The sequence below is a fragment of the Aphis gossypii genome, chromosome 1 (genome assembly GCF_020184175.1).
Source record: "Aphis gossypii isolate Hap1 chromosome 1, ASM2018417v2, whole genome shotgun sequence".
Lineage (NCBI taxonomy): Eukaryota > Metazoa > Arthropoda > Insecta > Hemiptera > Aphididae > Aphis > Aphis gossypii.
Genome location: NC_065530.1, coordinates 83,132,967 through 83,152,873, shown reverse-complemented (window position 1 = coordinate 83,152,873; position 19,907 = coordinate 83,132,967). Strand labels below are relative to the sequence as shown.

Here is a 19,907-nt window from a genome sequence, read left to right as displayed (position 1 = left end):
AATTACTTCGAAAAATAAGTGAGTCTGATAATGTGTAAGGAAAAAATATACGATTCGCAGAATAAATAAACCTCACAATAGAGATGAACTTTGATTTTTTTAATAATACGAGTAATTCTATTATAATAAGTTCTTTTTATGATTATACATTATATAGTTACCTATTTATTTTTAAATTGATAATATTATAATAGGTGTAAGTAACTAAATATCTGACGAGTGGCGGTCATAATAACATGACTAATACTAGGATTTTTTTATTTTTTTGTGTACGGAATTTTAATAATATATTATCTTTGTTTTTGTTTTCACAGAGCGCGATGACGGCAGAGTCTGTATCACCGCCGTTGGCCGCCGGTGGCGGGGGTGGCGGTTTATCGCCCGACGTTATGGGCGCTGCCGGATGCGGCACGTGCTGTACCGCCGGCACCGTCGGCGCCGGGGCGGGCGACCGCACCGCAGGTTCCGAGTCCGCCGTGGCCGTGTGCTCGTGCCACTTAGCCGCGGCCGCGTCGTTGCCACCACATTACGCCACTCACCGTAGCACTCCGGCCACAACGGCTGTGTACGCGCCGTACCCGTCCACCGATCAGAACCCATATCCGAGCATCGACACGTCATCGTTCTATCCGCATTTGGTGAGTTCTTCCACTATATAATATGATATGTCCGAAATTGGCGATTTTCATTAAAAACATAATATTATAGGTATAGATTTTATTCGATTTTATGCATTTTTTACGGACTGAGGCACTGAGCCTTTTTTACATAAATATTTTGCATGCGATATAACAATTAATCTATTTTCATAAAATGTCGGTACTTACTGGGAACATTGTAAGTCTAAAGGTATATTAAACGGGACAGACGTATAACAAAATAAAGTGGCAATAATACCAAATGGTAGGTACGAGTACCAACATTGATGATTGTAAAAGCAATCATGATCGTCAACTATAGGATTAACTGCAGTGTCGTGCGAGCGCGTAGTATACCAAAAAGAAACTGCAGATCATTTGACATCCTTTCTAAACTTTTTTCAGGAGAGCATATAATGAGAGAATAAATTTAATTTCATACGTTTCTTTTGTATTGTGTTATGGACTTTTTCATCACATCTCTCGATTTATCGTTTACTCAATCAATGCCATATAGTAACGAACATACGATTTTTTCGGATGGATTTGTGCTTATTATAATTTTACCAAAATTAAATAATATTTCCGAAGATAGTGGAATTTGTAGGAGTACATTTTCATCGAAGAAAACATTAGGGGGACAGGTTGTAATTTTTTATTTCTTCTCCCCCACCTCATAAGTGCCACTGATCAACGCATAGAAATTGTACATCATCACCGTTTTAAAAATAATAATTTAGACGAGCATATATAGGCGTTGTTATAAGTTATTTTTTGAAAGAATATAATATTTTGCTGCACATATTTCAATCGAATATACTAATGATATAATATCAGCAATCTATCGCGTATACATGCTGTGTCGTTGTTAAGTTAATATAAATTAGATTTCACGTGCTTCGAATTTGTCGTGGTTATGCTCCGCGTTGTAGAGACACGTCATTGTTCGGTGATTTCACGCAATGGATCTCAGTTTTTTCTACAGTATCTTTTTTTTCTTTAATGGCCCTTTTAACGCGGGCCCATAAGTCAAGTCGCCCATATAATCCAGTATCAATTATATTCGATTATTTGGGGTGCGTTCAGAAATAAAAAGCCTTTACACGCTCAAAGGTCTACCACTATATTATATATATATATATGATTGGGCCGCGTGTATATATAAACTCCGACGGCGGCGGCGAGAGAAGCTTTGGCGCGCGCGAAGTGCAACGTTCATAAATCAATCCGCTACCGCCACAGCCTCCGGTTAACCGTAGAGAGGGATGACGCCCATCTACCGCCGTCTCCTTTACTACAGGGGGTAGAAATCGGCGTGGGACGTGATTTATCGACGGGCGGAGGAGAGTGCGGTGGCGGTGATTTCGCGAACTGTTGTGCTGTGCGCCTCTCTCTTTGTATACGCGCAGTATGTATATGTATACACCACTTCTACAATACTACCCTATATACACCCTACTCGTTCGCGCACGCAAACGTGTGTGTGTGCGCGCACGAGAGAACCGCAACTGCCTGGGCGGAGGCTTCATTAACGAGCGGAAAATTGACGGCGGCAGCACTGAGAGAGCCTTTTTGGGGGAGCGAAAAAATAAATAAAGAGAGAAGCTTATGGCTTTATATATATACCCGATCGAGTATAAAGAGGGTAGTAAACGCCGCCGCCGCCGCGTGAAAAATAACCGTATATATACGAGGGGTGGATTGATGAATATAAACACGAGCATCTTTTATATCAATGAGTTTATATACACACACACATAATGTGAGGGAATGGGTGGGAAAGAGAGAGAGAGAGAGTGTGTGAGATGGTAATGGGTGTGTATATAACGTGCGCTCGTATGCAGTTGATTGATACGTTATCCCACTGACACGTATTATTATTGTATGCGCTACCGTGTCTATACGCGTGCGATGACGTCGAAAATAATAATACACTTAACCGCCGTTGTGTGCACGATGACGCGACGGATATTTTGTGTAACTTACACGCCGAGCCCTAATTATCTATGCAAGGTAGGAAATTGTTATTGAATGTTTTTAAATCATTTATTGAAAAGTAAATTCGTCTCGGAGTATGTAGGAATTATTTATTATTAAAGTATATCAGTAAAATTATACGGAATTAAATTAGGTTACTTCAACTTTAAGACTAGTTTTTTTTCTTTGAAGGACAAAACTTTAGTAATTGTAGTGGCATTGCCCCCTGTAGGGTAAACGTAATTTCTTGTTCGATATTTATATTTAAATATATAGAATAGGCAATAATTATAATACAATGAATTAAACAACAATTAATATAAATTGTTTTTTTACTACCGTAGAATATTTGTCGATTGATAATATTATAAGGTTATTGATATAAAGCTTTTATAATTGAAAATGTTCTACGTCTCCCAAAGGTCTTATGTATTTATTATACCTATTATTGCTTTTGCGGTCTGGTATTCAATACGTCACGTCGGTCAACAATAACGCAATAATATAATATATATAAAGGTATAGTGAGCACTTATGTGCTCGCAATAACTAGAGTATAATATGTACAGCGCGTATTTCGCACCCTCATATTATATACGACTGCCATAGGACCGTATCCGCGAAAAACGCCTATAAATTATATGATGAGGGGAAAAATGGAATTGACCTTTCAAGTTGATCGGGTGCAGAGCTTTTGAGTAGGTGAGTCTTCCGGAAATATGCGGTATACATATTATATACAATATATACACCACAGCGCGCGCGCACACACACACACACACACACACGACCTCACGCCCTTTGTCACGATTTCCAGTCACGTATTCGGCCACGGATTTACACTCGGCCGTAGAAGGGATTTATATTTTTATACACTGTGCGCTGCACCACGCACTGACCGTCCGGCACGATCCTGAAGGAATAAAAGGTATTACTCGCCGATGGCGCGGAGAGAGAATTTGAAAGCGGGAAAAATACATTTATACGCACGCACACACACACACACACACATACATAGCGTAACATTGTTCAGACTAAGTTTGGCGCCACAATATATATATATATTATACTCTTCTTCTTCTTCTTCTCGTTTCTTCCAACACGGGACAATCGTGTACGCACGCACACACGCACACACATAGCAAGCCGTAATACGAGTTCTCACAACGTATTGACCTGTTGTCGACTTTAATGGTGTGCCTCCCCCTCCCCCCGTCATATCCCGACACACCCTCACCGGCCGCCCATCCCCCCTGTTTAAACCCTTCGCGTCTCTACTTACGTCCACCGCCATAACTCATGCGCGGCGGCGACGACGTCGACCATTGTGGCGGCCGTGTTTTACATAATAATATCGTATTAAATGTTGGTATATTATTTCTTGTTTTACAACCGACGCTAATTGTAGACGAGTGCAAAAATAATGATAACAATAATAACAGTAATGAAAAAGTGGTGGTAAAACAGAGGTAGAGAGAGAGACAGAAAAAAAAACAAACAATAGACGTAGCGGCGTCTGCGGAGTGAGCGGCGTGATTACTCGCGGAAAGTTTCTTCGCCATCATATTTTTATGTACGGCCTGCAATGGCTACGATGCGTAATACTGCCGCTATTTAATAGTTGTAGAGTATATTATATGTACGAGAGATAATATAGTTGTCTGGAAAGATTTTTTTTTATGCTCTAAACAGTCTAAACACGTCGCGCAAAACGAATTTCCATTTACGAAGTAGGTATAATATCTATACACGCGGTTCATATATATTGGTATATTATAGCAGTAGGTATACGTCGCGAAACTCGTTCCATGTCATACATACATCAGATGTATAATTGTACTGTATATACTTTATGCCATACCGTGCGTGTACAATCGTGTGCGGCTTATTATTAGGATCGCTAATATTATTCCATGCGCCGTCGACGTATATCGTTTGAGTCGAAGATATATACTGCAATAATGATTTATAGAACAATCGTATACCGTTTTGTTATACTTACTCCTAATTATGTTAATTATTATTACAGTCTATGATCGATGTATTATGTAGCGTGTGACGGCAGACACGAGTTCGTTTAAATAAGATGCATCGTTCGAGTCGTTATAGCACTGTATTATGTATAATAATATTATATTAATCGTTATTAAATTCACTTTATTTTCGGCACATATTATTTGATATTTTTATTTTCATATTATTCAATATTCGTGTGTTTATATGTAAAATATTTTTTAGTGGAAAATATATAACTTGTGTGTAATATATTACTTTGTGTACCACACCATTTTTTATTTCGTTGCCGTGTTTCAATGTCGTTCACGCACCCTCGTCTGAAATCACGCAATTTAATAGTTAATATGTATGGCATCTATACATGATATATATTTTATAAATAAAAAAAGGAAAAGCGACCATTTATTTATTATACCTAATACCTATGTACTAATACTTAAAAAGGACCGAGGAGTATAATATGAGCACTGCGGCGTCTTATGATACAAATCGCTCAGTGCTTTTATGATATAATACATATTATATGTACCTACATTGATTCAATACGTATATATTATACTATATGTATGTATAGGCTTTAAATTTTTTTTTAAGCGTAAAAGTAGATTTTGGAGGCGCTGTTTGGAAATAGTTTTTATTTCCGCTTACATTTTCCAATCTCTCGGCGATTGATCACCCCACGGGACAAACGCGCGGGACCATTAACACCACGCGATAAACCACTCCACCGACAAACAGGTGCGATTTCCCAAACACCATATCGTACACCGATATATATATATATTTGTGTGTGTGTATAAATTCGTGTAGCGATTTCCCCGGCGGCGGTGGCGGTAACGTTAAAAGCCCACCACTGCGCATAAATTCAAAGCGTTTCTCGATACATACATGCATATATATTATATATATAACGTCGAAATTTATAGTGAAGGACGTGAGAACGCTTTCAGAATGTCTCTCTCTATACACACTATATACGTATACATAGGTATGTAGTGTGTATGTGTGTGTGTGAGGATATAAAGTAGGTATGTATGAGCAAAATCCGACGTCAGAGCTCTTGGGGGACACGCAGAGATGGGGTTGAAAAAGGGGTATGCGCACGTCGAAAAATAACGACTTGGATAAAGCTAAACCGTGTTTGGCTCTCGCGACGGGTCTCTTTTATAGTGGCGCGCGGTGTTGGACATCCGACCGAGCTTTCATCGTATATACAATATGATATATATATATAAATTGTTATATTTTGAGTTGATGAAAGTGCTGCAGGCGTGCGTTTAGCAGACTGAGCTTACTGTTTATCCGAATACGACGGCGTACGTTCGGTAAAAATCGGCAGGACTAGATTTGTTGTAGATAAAATAAAAAAAAAACTTCTCCCGGATAAATTCCATATTTATGGGAACGGGCGGACATAATTTCCCACCGGATTTCCGGCCACCACCACTCATAAACGACGCGATGTTTCTGTAAGATAAACCTTGTTTCGATATATATTTTTTTTTTGTTCTTTTCGTGTTTTAACGCGACAACGATGCGTAACGTCGTCGGTTCCTATGTCATGTATTGAACATAGTTTTTCGTTATACAGTAAAACAATCGTTAATACCTACTGAAGTACCTACCCATTATAATTTCTGATGAATAAACTATATAACTGTGTATATCTACAATAATCAGTACAGTTGACAGTAGCTTTTGAAGCGATGTGAATACCATATTTCTTTATTTCAACAATACTAGTATCATTTAGTAATTTAGAAAGAATGGCTTATTATAACTATTCACATCCAGGTATTATATAAAAGTAGTGCGAATTTGTTAATAGTAACCGTAGCAATATATATTATATAGATACTGTTTAACTGTTTTGATCTAGCGAAAGGGACATTACAATCTTTTAGAATAAATAATTGGTTCTTTGAATGTTACTTTCTACTATCATTTAGAGTTTGTAACATAAATAGACCTAAATATTTCTAAAATAAATTATATTCAGTCTAATTTTTAAATGAATTTTTCATTTTAAATGAAAGTTAAATGTTGAAGTCCAAAACACCCTAGAGTTTAAAAATATTATTGTCTGTTATTAATAACATAAAAGTATAGCGTATTATGAAACTTCTTACATCTATAAGTACATGGGTTTTATGATTGTAAAATATTTTCTCATTTTATTGTCCGACATTACATCAGATATAGTGAACTCAGGACACCGATAATAAATATGAATATTTTCAAATGATCTTTTATAAAATAGTACTTACGCTGTTAAGTTTTCCATCACAAACTGTTATGTCGCACTGATTAGATAGTATGTTTTTGTTATTCGTCGTGGACATCGGTAAAGTATAATTTGTCTCAAAACTCATGGTTAACGAATAAACTTGAATATAAAATTGTATACACGATACGCAACTAATTTCGTAGAAAACAATTAAAATTTTTTTATCTATAAAAAAACAAACCGTGTACATAGGAGTATATGCAATTTACTCATCTACCGATATCATGTTATAATAATACACGATAAGTGATGGTAGACAAAATATATTTTACTTAAAAAATAAAAAATCAACAAATTGTTTTTTGCAGTACAGCATCGGCTGTAGTTATAACCTAAAAAGCACTGGCCAGCCCACAAAATATGAACTAAAATGTGTGTATTGTGTATTTCGGTCGGATCAATTGTATATTATACCATCGTATGCACTGTCGGACGACGGTCAGCTATGTACGAACGAAATGGTACATCACGCCGCAAGACTATAAAAATAAACGTTATATTATATAATAACTATACGTACCTACTTATTATGACTGTATACATATCGTTGACGTCGATATAAATTTCAATATATTATACACGCGCGCGGGGCTCGTCGCCGACGGGTCGTCATCCCCCTCCGACATTATACATTATATGCCCTTATATACATCTAATAATAATATATACGCGCGCAGCTAAAACCGGGAAGCCGTGAAATTCCTCCGAGGGTGCTGCACATCGCGGCACTATATATATTTAATATTAAAAGCGTATATCCCACAGGGTGGCTTCTTAACGCGCCCCGCCGTCGTCGCCGCCGCCGATCCCCGGGGAGCCGTATCTAACACTTAACCCCGGCGCACGATAGGAATAAGCTTCACCACGCCTGACCCAGCTGCTGCTTCTGCTGCTGCTGCTGCTGCTGCCAGACCAAATATTTGCACACTCCCACACACTCGCGCACACCCTCTCCTTGTCATCGTCTATATACCACGGTATACACCCGCCCGTTAAACCGGTTATTAAAATCGTATTACTTCATTAAACACTGTATATAATAATATATAATATAATATGTATACACACGCCGTGTTGTGCGTCTTCATCCGAGAATACGCGCGCGTGTGTGTGTTGTACGTAATACGCGAGCTTCCCTTCGATTAAATTCCAAACGCGATTGTATTATATTAATACATATATATATATAATATTTAATATAATACTGCGCGGTCGGTCGATGGAAAAAAAAATCGCGAAATATTATTATTGACTACGTGACTGAACTCAATTGCTCGTATATCTGTATATAATATATATATTTATTATATTAATATATAATATGTATAATATGCGTACAGCATTATCGTGTACACTCGCGAAAAGCTTTAGACGATAGCATTGGTCGTCGCTGTGTTGTTTTCAATCAAATATTCATCCGATCTATAGATTATTTTGTACTTATATCGTTGCCAATGTTCGAGTGACGTATAAAAGATGTAAAATTTCTTATGGAGTCCGCACAGAATTTATCACTTTCAAGTTGAAAATACTAAAATGTATATTATACGACGACTTATACCCACGCTTTTGAGTGACGCAATTGTAGAAATGATAATTGTCTAATATTCTGGCAGCTATATATGTTATGTTTTTATATAATTGTACGACGTTAACCAATGATTTATATACATAAGTAGCCGCATACTTTCCATCATGATACGATCGGAGAAACGAAAAAACGTTTAGCAAGAATTCGTTAAACGCGATTGTCAATCTTATACATAAGTAGGAAGGGAATAAAAAAATCGAGAGTAGGTTTGCCTGTGCGACCGTATATAATACTCAATAAGACAATACACCCGAACACCACAGCGCAGCAGTATTATTAATCGATACGAGTGGCAAGTATTCGTATAATGTCGTTATTAGTCTGCGAGTTTGTCGATTTATATGTGTGGCGTGAAATCGTTTTCCGAGATCATTCACTTTACGACCGTGTATCAAGTTACATCAAACTCAACAATATACATCGGTATGATATGTATATGTGTGTATCGACTATTAAACGCACGTTTATATCGTATCGACGGTGATCTATCTGTATAATAAAAAATAAAATGTTCAACTAATATTTTAACAGCTTTGCCGTAATATATTATTAATCGAGTGTACAATAATATAATAGTATAATATATTTATTTTTTATCATTTCGACTTCGACGACGTACGTGGCGCATAAAACCATAATAATATATACCTGTATAAAAAAACCGGAGACTATAACCAATCTGTGATTGATCATTATTATTTATTAGATGTACGTTTGTATAAAATAAATAAGGTAAAAACAATTAGATCATGCATCTCTATATCTATAGATACGCATATAAATCGTTATCGATGCGTATCAATTAAAAAAAATAAACGATCGTAAAACAAATAAACTTGTGAGCCACAGCCTGTACGTATAATACATTAATATAATAGGTATAATCAATATATTATTATTATCGGACGAAGTAGGAGGCGAAACCTGTTCTGAATTCGTGAAAACGTTTTCTGCGGTTTAGCATATTATACAATTATACATCATTCTATTAAATAAAAAATTACAAACTAATTTTGATCTACGAATAACCTGTTTTTTATTTCAATTTTGAATCCGTAAAGCATCGAGCGTCTACTCGACTATAATACGTTACCGCTGGTTTTTTATTGTATTATAGATCGATTCTCGTAGACCACGACCGAAATAAAGTTTCGACTTTGCTCCGGCATAATACATAACACGACGTAGGTACATTTTCAATAGATTGATCGCCGGATCTCTTGAAACGCCACCGCCGCTTGTCACACAGTCACATGCTCGGCTCGTTCTGACATATAGACGACAATATAACAACAACAACAATAATAATAATAATAATAATAATATAAGGACACTGCAGCACGCAGCAACCTTATGACGTTGATGGGCCGGACCTCCTGGGCAAATTGTGTATATACACAAACGGGGGGATTACCTCTCGACCAGTTTCATATACATTATTATAAGCCGCCTTATACACAGAATCGTCGATTTATAGACTCGACCTAACCTGATTGTCGTGTCCGCGTGTTTGAAAAAACTTGCGCGCACGTTTCGTACTTATAGTCGTCGTCGTCGTATTATAAATTTAATATATATATATATATATATATATTGTTCCGGGCAAAAAGAAAAATTGCTCATACATTCAACTTTTTTTTTATTCGCTTTATTGATTTTTATTTTTTATTTTTTCAGAGCAACCCGTACGGATTGAAAGATTCCACGGGATCGTCGGACATGTGGTCCAGCGCCAGTCTGCAACCGTCTACCGGCTACTATCATTACGACTCCACTCTGGCCGCTTATGGGTGAGCAGTGTTTTTAATTTCGTATTTCACTATATGCACCCCTTTAAGCGCTCGAAATTAAATTCGTTTCAAACCGTTCCCCGTTGCCGTCGACTAATATCAATGTCGAAGCGTACGAGTAGATCATGCGATGGTATTCTGCATGGCGATAATAATGTGAGCGTAATAAAACGCAACGGCACTATAATGATACTTTTATTATGTATTACGTGTACGTATATAGAGTTATATTATAGTATAGTTACTAGTTACTAGTTATAGTACTAATACTACTATTACTATACTATACTACCCAAGACAAAATGGCCGGTCGGCGATAATATCGATTACTCGGCGCCACCGCCGTCACGCACCGGTTATGCCGAGGCCATATATAGAGAGAAAACACGATCGGTGATGCCGCGGAATTCTCGACTTAACTCAAAGGGCATTGATTTTTTACTATTATTATTATTATTTCTATTCCGTTTACCCGTTTTTGCGTTTTTATTGTTTGTGTATCATATACTAATATGTATAATATTATAGTCGTCAGTAACGGAGGTTAGCTATTTGCTTTTACATCGTAAAAATCCTCAGGTTGTACACACATGCTGTAGATGTATATATCTATAACCTACGGGTTGTGTTTACCGAAAATCTCTGATATTCTCCCCCGCCCTGATCTCTATATACTGTTATCGTTCTATACATATATATTTGACGATAATAATCCCTAGAGCTTTTGTTGTATATCCGTATATGAACGTGCGTAGCGAGCTTCAGTCATTGACTGCCGGCGCGAAGACTTAATGGACTTTTGCTCTCCCGTACAGGTCTCCTCTGCGCCCCTCGACGGTTCTCTCACTGCATGAGTGTCACTGCAGTCTATTATGCGTCTCACACTCTGTATTTTTCTTTTTTTTCTCGAAGTGAGCGGCGCCGTGTCTCTGTCGGGCGAGATTATACAAATTAGGCGGCAGACTTGCGTTATTATTATTCAAAATATTATTTTATTATTATAATATGATATAATACACTGGCGCGGATGACATGTTGTGACAACCCGGCGGGATACTCGCCGGACCGGGTGCGTAGTTCGAGAAAGGGCGGGGGCGGGGAGGCGCACGAAAAAATAATTTATTTTTTTATTCAAAAAGACGACGGCACACGGAGGCAGAGACAGAGAGACAATAATAATAATAAAAGCGCTCGCGCGTGTGTGCACAGACGAATATCATATATATATGCGCCCGTCGTGGTCGCAGTCGTCGTCGACGAGCATAAATTACGCGTCGTACCCATACGCACTCATATACTCACACACACAAGCGAGCCCGCGTATACGTACCAGTGCGGGGTCAAGCGCGTATAGATGCATAAATCTAACCGGTATTGATCATAAATCTTCTATGCGCGCGCGATCCACGTCCCCTCAACCGCCGCCGTCGCGGTTCGACCGGATGACGGCGCGTCCTCTCGGTTCGCATATTACAATATCATAACTCTTGTATTATATTCGCTGCGTTTTACGTCATCACGTGTCTGACCGGACGTCCGTTTCTGTGTATTCCGCAGGTACAGCGCAGGATACGACTTGGCGGCCAGGCGAAAGAACGCCACCCGGGAATCGACGGCTACGCTCAAGTCGTGGCTCAACGAGCACAAGAAGAACCCGTACCCGACCAAGGGCGAAAAGATCATGCTGGCCATCATCACCAAGATGACGCTCACGCAGGTGAGCACGTGGTTCGCCAACGCCCGGAGACGGCTGAAGAAGGAGAACAAGATGACGTGGGAGCCCAAGAACAAGACGGACGACGACGACGACGACGACGCCGGGTCGTCCGAGTGCGAGGACAAGGACAAGGACGACATGCTGATGGGCGACGAGAAACACTGCAACAAGGACGTCAGAAAAGGTAGGTACCATTTATGTATACTCATCATATACGCTATCCACCCATATTGTATGATGTCTATGTGTGTGTATTCTTCCAGTGTTATTCGAGCTTAAACTCGCGAATATATAAATTATTAAGTTAGTGTTTTCTTATTTATGCGTGTGAACGTTCGCCAGACCGTTGGCGGCGAAAACTCGATGTGACGCGCTTTTACGTAATTGGCGGCGAACGTCCCCTCGCGTATATCCTCGGACGAGGATGACACTTGTGGAATATTACGCACTTGTGTGAGTGCGGACCCTACAGTATAAACGCGTTTATTCGTCGAAAATTATCTAAGAGCTTTTATATACGATCGGGCACCCTAAACGGTTAATGCGTGTGAGGAGAGATGGGGTGCGAGAGTAGTCGAAGAGGCACATTATTACCATTTCGGAGCTATTAACGAAAAGTATTTTTATTTTTTTTTTCCATACACTATATACGACAATCGCATAATAAAATGCGGGCTTTTGCGAGGGGACTACGTGGTATAATATAACAATTATACGAGTGTGTGTGTATATATATACACTGTAATAATATTCCATATTATGATATCGCTTCGCCGTTTGTATAAAAACCGTGGCGACGCGTTCGTCTCTCGCGGGAACTCCGGAGAGCCATTTACTCTCGCCGGCCCGGACGGATGAATCATTGTCGCCTCCGGGACGTGCCCGTTCGTACATAAATACAGCCCTCTCGTATACGCACGGTGTGTACGTATATATAATAATATTATACGTATTTTATTCATTGTCGTGTAATATGTACGCGAGCGTAGAGTGTATATATATTGTGCGTCGCACACACTCGAAACGGTAGGGCTTTCGCCTTTATCTCGGCCATCTCCCGGTCACGACCGTCGCGGCGCGATCCGTTTCACACCCAGAGACCGCGTGTTGAAAAAATAAATACACTTCACACACACACACACACGCGAGCGCGCGATCGCGTAAGGTAATTTATTCCAGGTTTCTTCTCGTGTACGGTATACTCACAGTGTGTTATTATTTTATATACTTATATATATATATATTTCTATAAAGATGTCATGAGTCGTACGTACAATAATAGTGTACGCCGCCGCCGTCGCCGTGTGAATCGGACTATATTATAATACGAGATATTATGCGCTCCGCCGCGGCTGCAGCTACTCCGGCAGAACGGATGCTGCTGCTGGCCGGTGTCGATTCGTGAGCGCGTTTGTGCAAAACGTTTATTTACAATACGTGTGTGTGTACGAAATTTGCATATCCGCGCAATTACACGCCGCTCACACGTCGCACACACACTCACAATATCTATATAATATAATATAATAATAATATGTGTGCGTGTGTGTAAACGCGTCTCTAAACGTGTGTCTGCGAGATAATAGAGTGCGCGCAGTAAGTATAAACAATACACGCGAGTCGTGAAAATTCCTATTACATTATTATTATTATTTCGACCGCGATAACACGATATTACAATATAATATATTATATTGTATATTATGTTTTCTCCGATTGTGCTCGTCGACGGTGTTTTTTTTTTATCCTCGAGATTTTGCTTTACGCGCGCACGCATATTACACTACGCATATAATACGTACACACACATTACGCGTCGTGTTATATATATATATTTAGGACGGGGTGACTGCGGTATAATATGTTTTGCATATTATTATGTTATTATGACAACGCTATTCGTACCTATATTGTATGTTCCGACTAGAATATTATGCGACCGTTGACTTATTCCAGCTATACATATAAACGATGCGACCGCGATATTCGCGTAGGATTTTCTCGCGATGAGATTCTCGTCGTTTTCGCGGGTTGCGGTTGGCGTGCGTGATAAGACGTCAAGTATATGTAGAGGCCGTGAATCACGACAAAACGCGAATTTAACTATATACAGTAAAAACGTCTCTCACACGCCCATAAAAAAAAAAAATCACTAAAATCAAATTCATTAAACAAGTAGACGGGTTGAGTCGGTTATAATCTGCAGTCTCCTCGTGTATTATATTTCGAGCGATCGTAAAACGTATCGTCTCGACGCCTATAATATATTATATTGTCGTTCGGGCGCGAGATTATCGCGGAGTTACATTATGAACGATATGACCGTTGGAAATCGAACGTTATAATAATATACACTGCATTATACAGCACTAACATACATCCAGTCGGACTCTGCCCCGCGGCGAGATCGAGTTGCCGGCCGAACGCTGGAACCCGATCTGCCGGCTTTCTCTCGGATTCGCAAACCGAACGGTATACGATCGCAATATAATAATGTTTTATTTTTTCCTTGCCAAATATCAGATGGCCACGGGGATCACATGATGGGCGGCCAAGGAGTCATGTCGGACGGCGACGATGACCGCAAACCGATGCTCCAGCACCTGTACCACCCCGATCAGATGCACCACATGAAGGTCCATCACCACCACGTCATGCAGGACGACCACCACCAGGACTGCGGTATACCGTTGCCGCCCACCAAGCCGAAAATATGGTCGCTGGCCGACACCGCCGCGTCCAAGACCCCGCCACCCGGTCACCAGTGGCCGAACGTTATCAGCCCTAGTCTGGCGTCTCCCGGTTTCACAATGCCCAACAGCTCGTCACTGTCCCCGTCTGGGTCGTCGTATTCCAGGTAAGCGAAACATACGGTTGTCGATATAGATAACTCAAAATGATTCCTCAAAATTCGACATTTTTCTCCCGTCCGTTGAAAAACGGCTCCATTTCATTAAACTCGAAAAATACTAGAGTATACTGCGAGTATAGTTTATATCCCCCTCGAAGTCTGAGTTATCGTGATTTGACCGCTCGTACCTATATATGTATATGTATATCATTATTTGTGTCTCGGTTGTGTACTTAACGGGCCTGTTCCGTCACCCACTACGAGTGTTTTACACATCTCATCTGTCACTGTAGGAGACACATTACATATACATAATAATATACCGTATATATGTCTTGTGCAGTGGTTTTATTACATTTTATACGAAAGTACGATAAAAAATAATTACGACGAACGGTCTGCGCGGCAGACGACGTGATTCCGAAACCGTATACTCATAGAGTATATATTATAATAATGATTATATGTATACCAAAATTGATATTTTTTTTACTACTCTGACCGTTTTCTGTACACAGGTACGGCGCCAACGGGTTTTACGGCAGTGGTTACAATGGCGGCAACAGTAATTCGTCGTCGTCGTCGGCCCAGCAAATGGCCGGATATCCGGACGTGCAGACCGACACGCCACCGCAGACCCCGCCCAACATGAAGTTACCGCTGTCCGCCTCTTCCGGTCAACAGCAGCAGCAGCAGCAGCAACAACAACAGCAGTTTGGCGGCCATCAGGGCGCTTACAACGGGTACCATCATCAGCAGCAGCACCAGCACCAGCACCAGCAGCAACAGCAGCACAACAACTATCACCACCGGCAACACGTGCCGCCGCTCCAGCAACAGCAACAGCAGCAGCACGACGTGGTCAGATCGGCCCAAGAAGTGCAACAGCAGCAGCAACAGCAGTATCATCAACAGCACGTCGCGCTCAACCAACACAACAACAATAACAACACGAACACTAACAACAACAACCATCAGATGGCGGTTGTGCCCAACGACGCGAGCACGGCGTTCAAACCGTTTTACAAGACGTGAGTGTCCGAAACATAATAATATTATATACTTAAAATACAAAATATAAGTCATCGTCAGCTCGTCGTATTCAGTGATCGGCTTATCGAGAGTCAAAAGCCAATATTTTAATCGTGCTCGTACGTTTTACAGGCCTTCACAACAGCCGCCGCACCAGCAACAACATCAACAACAGCAGCACAGACAGATGAACGGTTTCGTGTCACCCGTGTAAATTACGCCGCCGGTTGTCATTTTCGGGTACGTTGACGGCGAAATGTATACTTATGCGGTGGAAAGCGAAAAAAAAAATGCGAATAACGATTTATAAATGATTTGCGACCGATGCGGGGGCGTATCAATGCGCGCGCGTTCTTGATGTTAGCAATATAATAAGATATGTGCATTGTGTATGTTGAAAATCCATTATTCAACGATACCGAATTTTTCGCCATATTCTACCAGTATTCACCAAATTCGATATATTTTGTACATCGACGTTTTCAGAACACGGGTTGTCAAAAAAAAAAAAAATAAAATAAACATTAACACATTACAAATCGCCTTTGAAAACAAAAGAGTTATCTGTAGGTTCGCGTAATTTCATACATTCGTACAAGAGTACTACATGAGCGGGTATACTGTTCTAAAACATAAAACAGGACTAAATGGATCTCGGTTTATTGCCTTGTATACACCTATATTGTTTACGAGCACCTGCTCGGCGTATGATATCTATTCGGATGATATATTATATCGCGTGCGTATCTCTCTCTCTACAATAATATATACCTATAATATTGCCGTGCTATTATAATCTGTGGACAGAAACGGTGTATAATATTATAATATAGGTATATAGAACAAGCGCTAGAGATCGCGGCGGCGACGGCGAAGAGAAGTGGGAGGGGTTGAGCGAGTGATGGCGATGGAGAAGTCTCTGTGTGTGTGTGTATATATATAGGTACCCGTAAAAGATAAAAACTGTTGGACCGAGAGAGTGAGGGGCGGGCTTGAGGGGGATTCCGGCGAGTACAGAGTAGTGCCGGTATCGAATGCTGCTGCTGCTGCTGCTGCCACTGCAAGTGTTGACACTGACAGATGAGCAGAGATTAAGATCGGTGAATGGGTTACCTCCGTCTGCGTTTCCGTCTGTGTTTACTTATATACGTACATATTATATACACAGCTGAGAGATAGAGAGAGAGATGTACCCATATACTACTCGTACGTTCATGCATTATATACGCGCGCGCGCGTCAGACTGCATATTATAAACGCATTTAAATGCACACACACCGTTAATATATACATATAATATATACACTCGAGACATAAGGCGTCTACTCGATTACCTCACGCCCCGTCGATGTTCAGGTATTTCCGTGCGCGTATTACGACAGTTGTGGGCATGCCCATTGGCTATTACGCACCCTGCTGCGCTATATCATTATTGTTGCGTATATTATATATTATGCCGCTAAATACGTATCGTCGGCGTTTCTATACGATATATTCTCGCTGCAGTATAATTCCGCCGTAAGCGCGTAATCGTATGATATCGCGTTTCCGTGTCACGAAATTTCGTCTGCGTTCGCAACACAATAAATTACGGCGGGTAGAAATACATTATATATAGTTTGATCGTGGAGTGTTACACATTATAGGGCCGATCCTAAGTTTTTTTTTTGTGGTAAAATGGTTTTTCTTTTTTGAGGAGTTCAATAAGTGCGTTCGCCCGCAAGTCCTATAGCGTCATATATCATACTACGTTCTATATACGCAATATAATAGTATATTGTACGTATTATTACATCATAGTGTGTATTTGTTTTACTCGACGTTATTGTATGTCGTTATAAAAATCGAATAGATCGTTGCGGGGTTTTCACTTGTTATCCATATCATTGATATCGATCTTCGATTTTCTTTAAATGTTGACGTGTACGAATAATAGATCGTTTTTTAGTCTCTCGCCGCGGGCAAGTTTTTACGTTTTGACTTCTCGGTGATGACATCGGGTCCAAGAACAAATGTTCCAGTTGACCTACGCCATATGGGTTGTCCCCCATCGTCGTGTCATTTGCGTGACGTAATAAACGTAATAATAAGTGCATACGTGTACGAGTTGGCCGGGAATACAAAATTCTCGACGCGTCTCGATGTAATAATAATTTTCTATTCGTTTTCGTACCGTCTCGTCGGCCAATTATAACGCGTAGTCATCGTATTAGACCGTTTTTTTTTATTCGTCCGTCGCCACGGCTGTGCAGAGTCGTCGCGAAGGGCCCGTGCGAATTTGGCTCGAGTTGCTCAGCTGTTAAAACTATCTTGGCGGACCGAAAGTTTTGCGGAACGAGAAAAAAACCGCTCGGCGTCAGCTCGCTGCAAAACGAAGCCACCACTCGCTAGCACGATTTCTTTTTGATTTTTTATCCACTGCTTTTCGCTATATTTCCGAGAGTCGAAACGCAGATGCGTCCGTTTCTCATCGCACACATTATTATTATTTTTATTGAAATATACTTTACGAACGCGAGTACGATATTTTATTACATATAGGAGATACCTATATACGATCACGTGCACTGCGACTGTACACATCGACAATAAAACGACCTAACACGCAACGTATTTTACGGTGTATAGTGTATTATTGTTTGCCGCTGCCCATGACTACCGGTCACGGCGGTGATGTTTTCGCGAGCTCCATTATTAATGCGTCACCTGAAAACTCAAAACGCCCCACGCCGAGACGCACTTACCATTATGAGTGTAGAATTTATGACTTGCCCATTGCGATATGGCTAGAGATGTGTAAAGAAATGATATTATTTTATTGCTGGCCCTCGAGTGTTGAGGGAAGGGTGGGCGCAGATGGAGTCTTAGGATTTATTATCGCGTTCGCCCCGCCGCAATATTATGATGTTTAAGATAATATTATTTTTTTGCCTGTATACGGTGTTGTTTAAAGTCTACAGATGATTAATTGTATTTTTTGCATTTTTTTAGTTTTCTGGACGACTGAACCTCCGGACACTGCTGCTCCGCGAGTCTATCGTTAGCGGTCGCCTACACGGGAATTCTTCGACTACTCTATACACATGTTTACGTATATATTATTGTGCTGGTCGCCGTTGCCACCGCCGATCGTCTTACTGCATTATACATATAACTATATTAAGCGACTCCGCGCGGGAATTATGAAATATTTTTAACCGTTCTAACATTCTTCTGTAGATTTGTAAAAGCTAACATATACTATTATTATTATTATTATTATTATTATATTATCATTATTATTATTATTATTATTATTATTATATTATCATTATTATTATTATTATTATTATTTTTACCTATACATATTATAATATCGAAATTGTATATTGTTAAAAAAATTATCTATGTTTGTGTTCTCAGAATAATATATTATATTAGCCCCTCGTGCGCACCATAAAATACAATATTATTATTATAATGTATATTATGGGATGTGAATAAGTTGGATTGCTCTACACGCATTTATGTATCGAAAGAAAATTATGTTATCTATTATAAATAATTTGTAAATATGAATTTATATTTTAAAAAATCGATTTTGAGTGCAATTTGGGGATAAGAATAAAAGTATATAATATGTCTATTATTATAGTTATGGATTTTCGTTGTTTATTTAATTAGTTTTTTTTTTTTTATAAATATATATACAATATATAATATTATTATTATTATTATAATTATTATGATTTACAGTGTACAAAAACCAAAAAAAAAAAAAACGAAATAGAAATCGATTAATTTTCTCTCTGAAAAATGCATTGTTCGTGTATACCATATTGTACCTAAATACTTTTATATTATATACCTAAGTGTATGTGTGTGTAAATGAACACGACTCGGTCGTCTGACACCGTTTCACAAATAATTTACCATCTCGCGGTCTCGGTTTTATTTTCTCGTCTTCGCGTACACTGTCTTACCAGCTTTTGCGTTGAGTGGGTACGGAGAAATGGAGAATGTATTGAC

The 19,907-nt window shown here is 39.5% G+C and overlaps 1 protein-coding gene across 1 annotated transcript in view; it reads left to right on the top strand.

Annotated features, from left to right (window-relative positions):
* Positions 1-19,603, top strand: part of LOC114132164 (homeobox protein caupolican-like) — a 61,911-nt gene extending 42,308 nt beyond the window's left edge. The window contains 7 exon segments of the mRNA XM_027997585.2: positions 315-638; positions 10,187-10,299; positions 11,857-12,200; positions 14,540-14,873; positions 15,386-15,898; positions 16,032-16,139; positions 18,891-19,603. Coding sequence (XP_027853386.2) covers positions 315-638; positions 10,187-10,299; positions 11,857-12,200; positions 14,540-14,873; positions 15,386-15,898; positions 16,032-16,113 — 1,710 coding nt within the window. The 3' untranslated portion in view covers positions 16,114-16,139; positions 18,891-19,603.
* Positions 19,604-19,907: the final 304 nt, after the last annotated feature.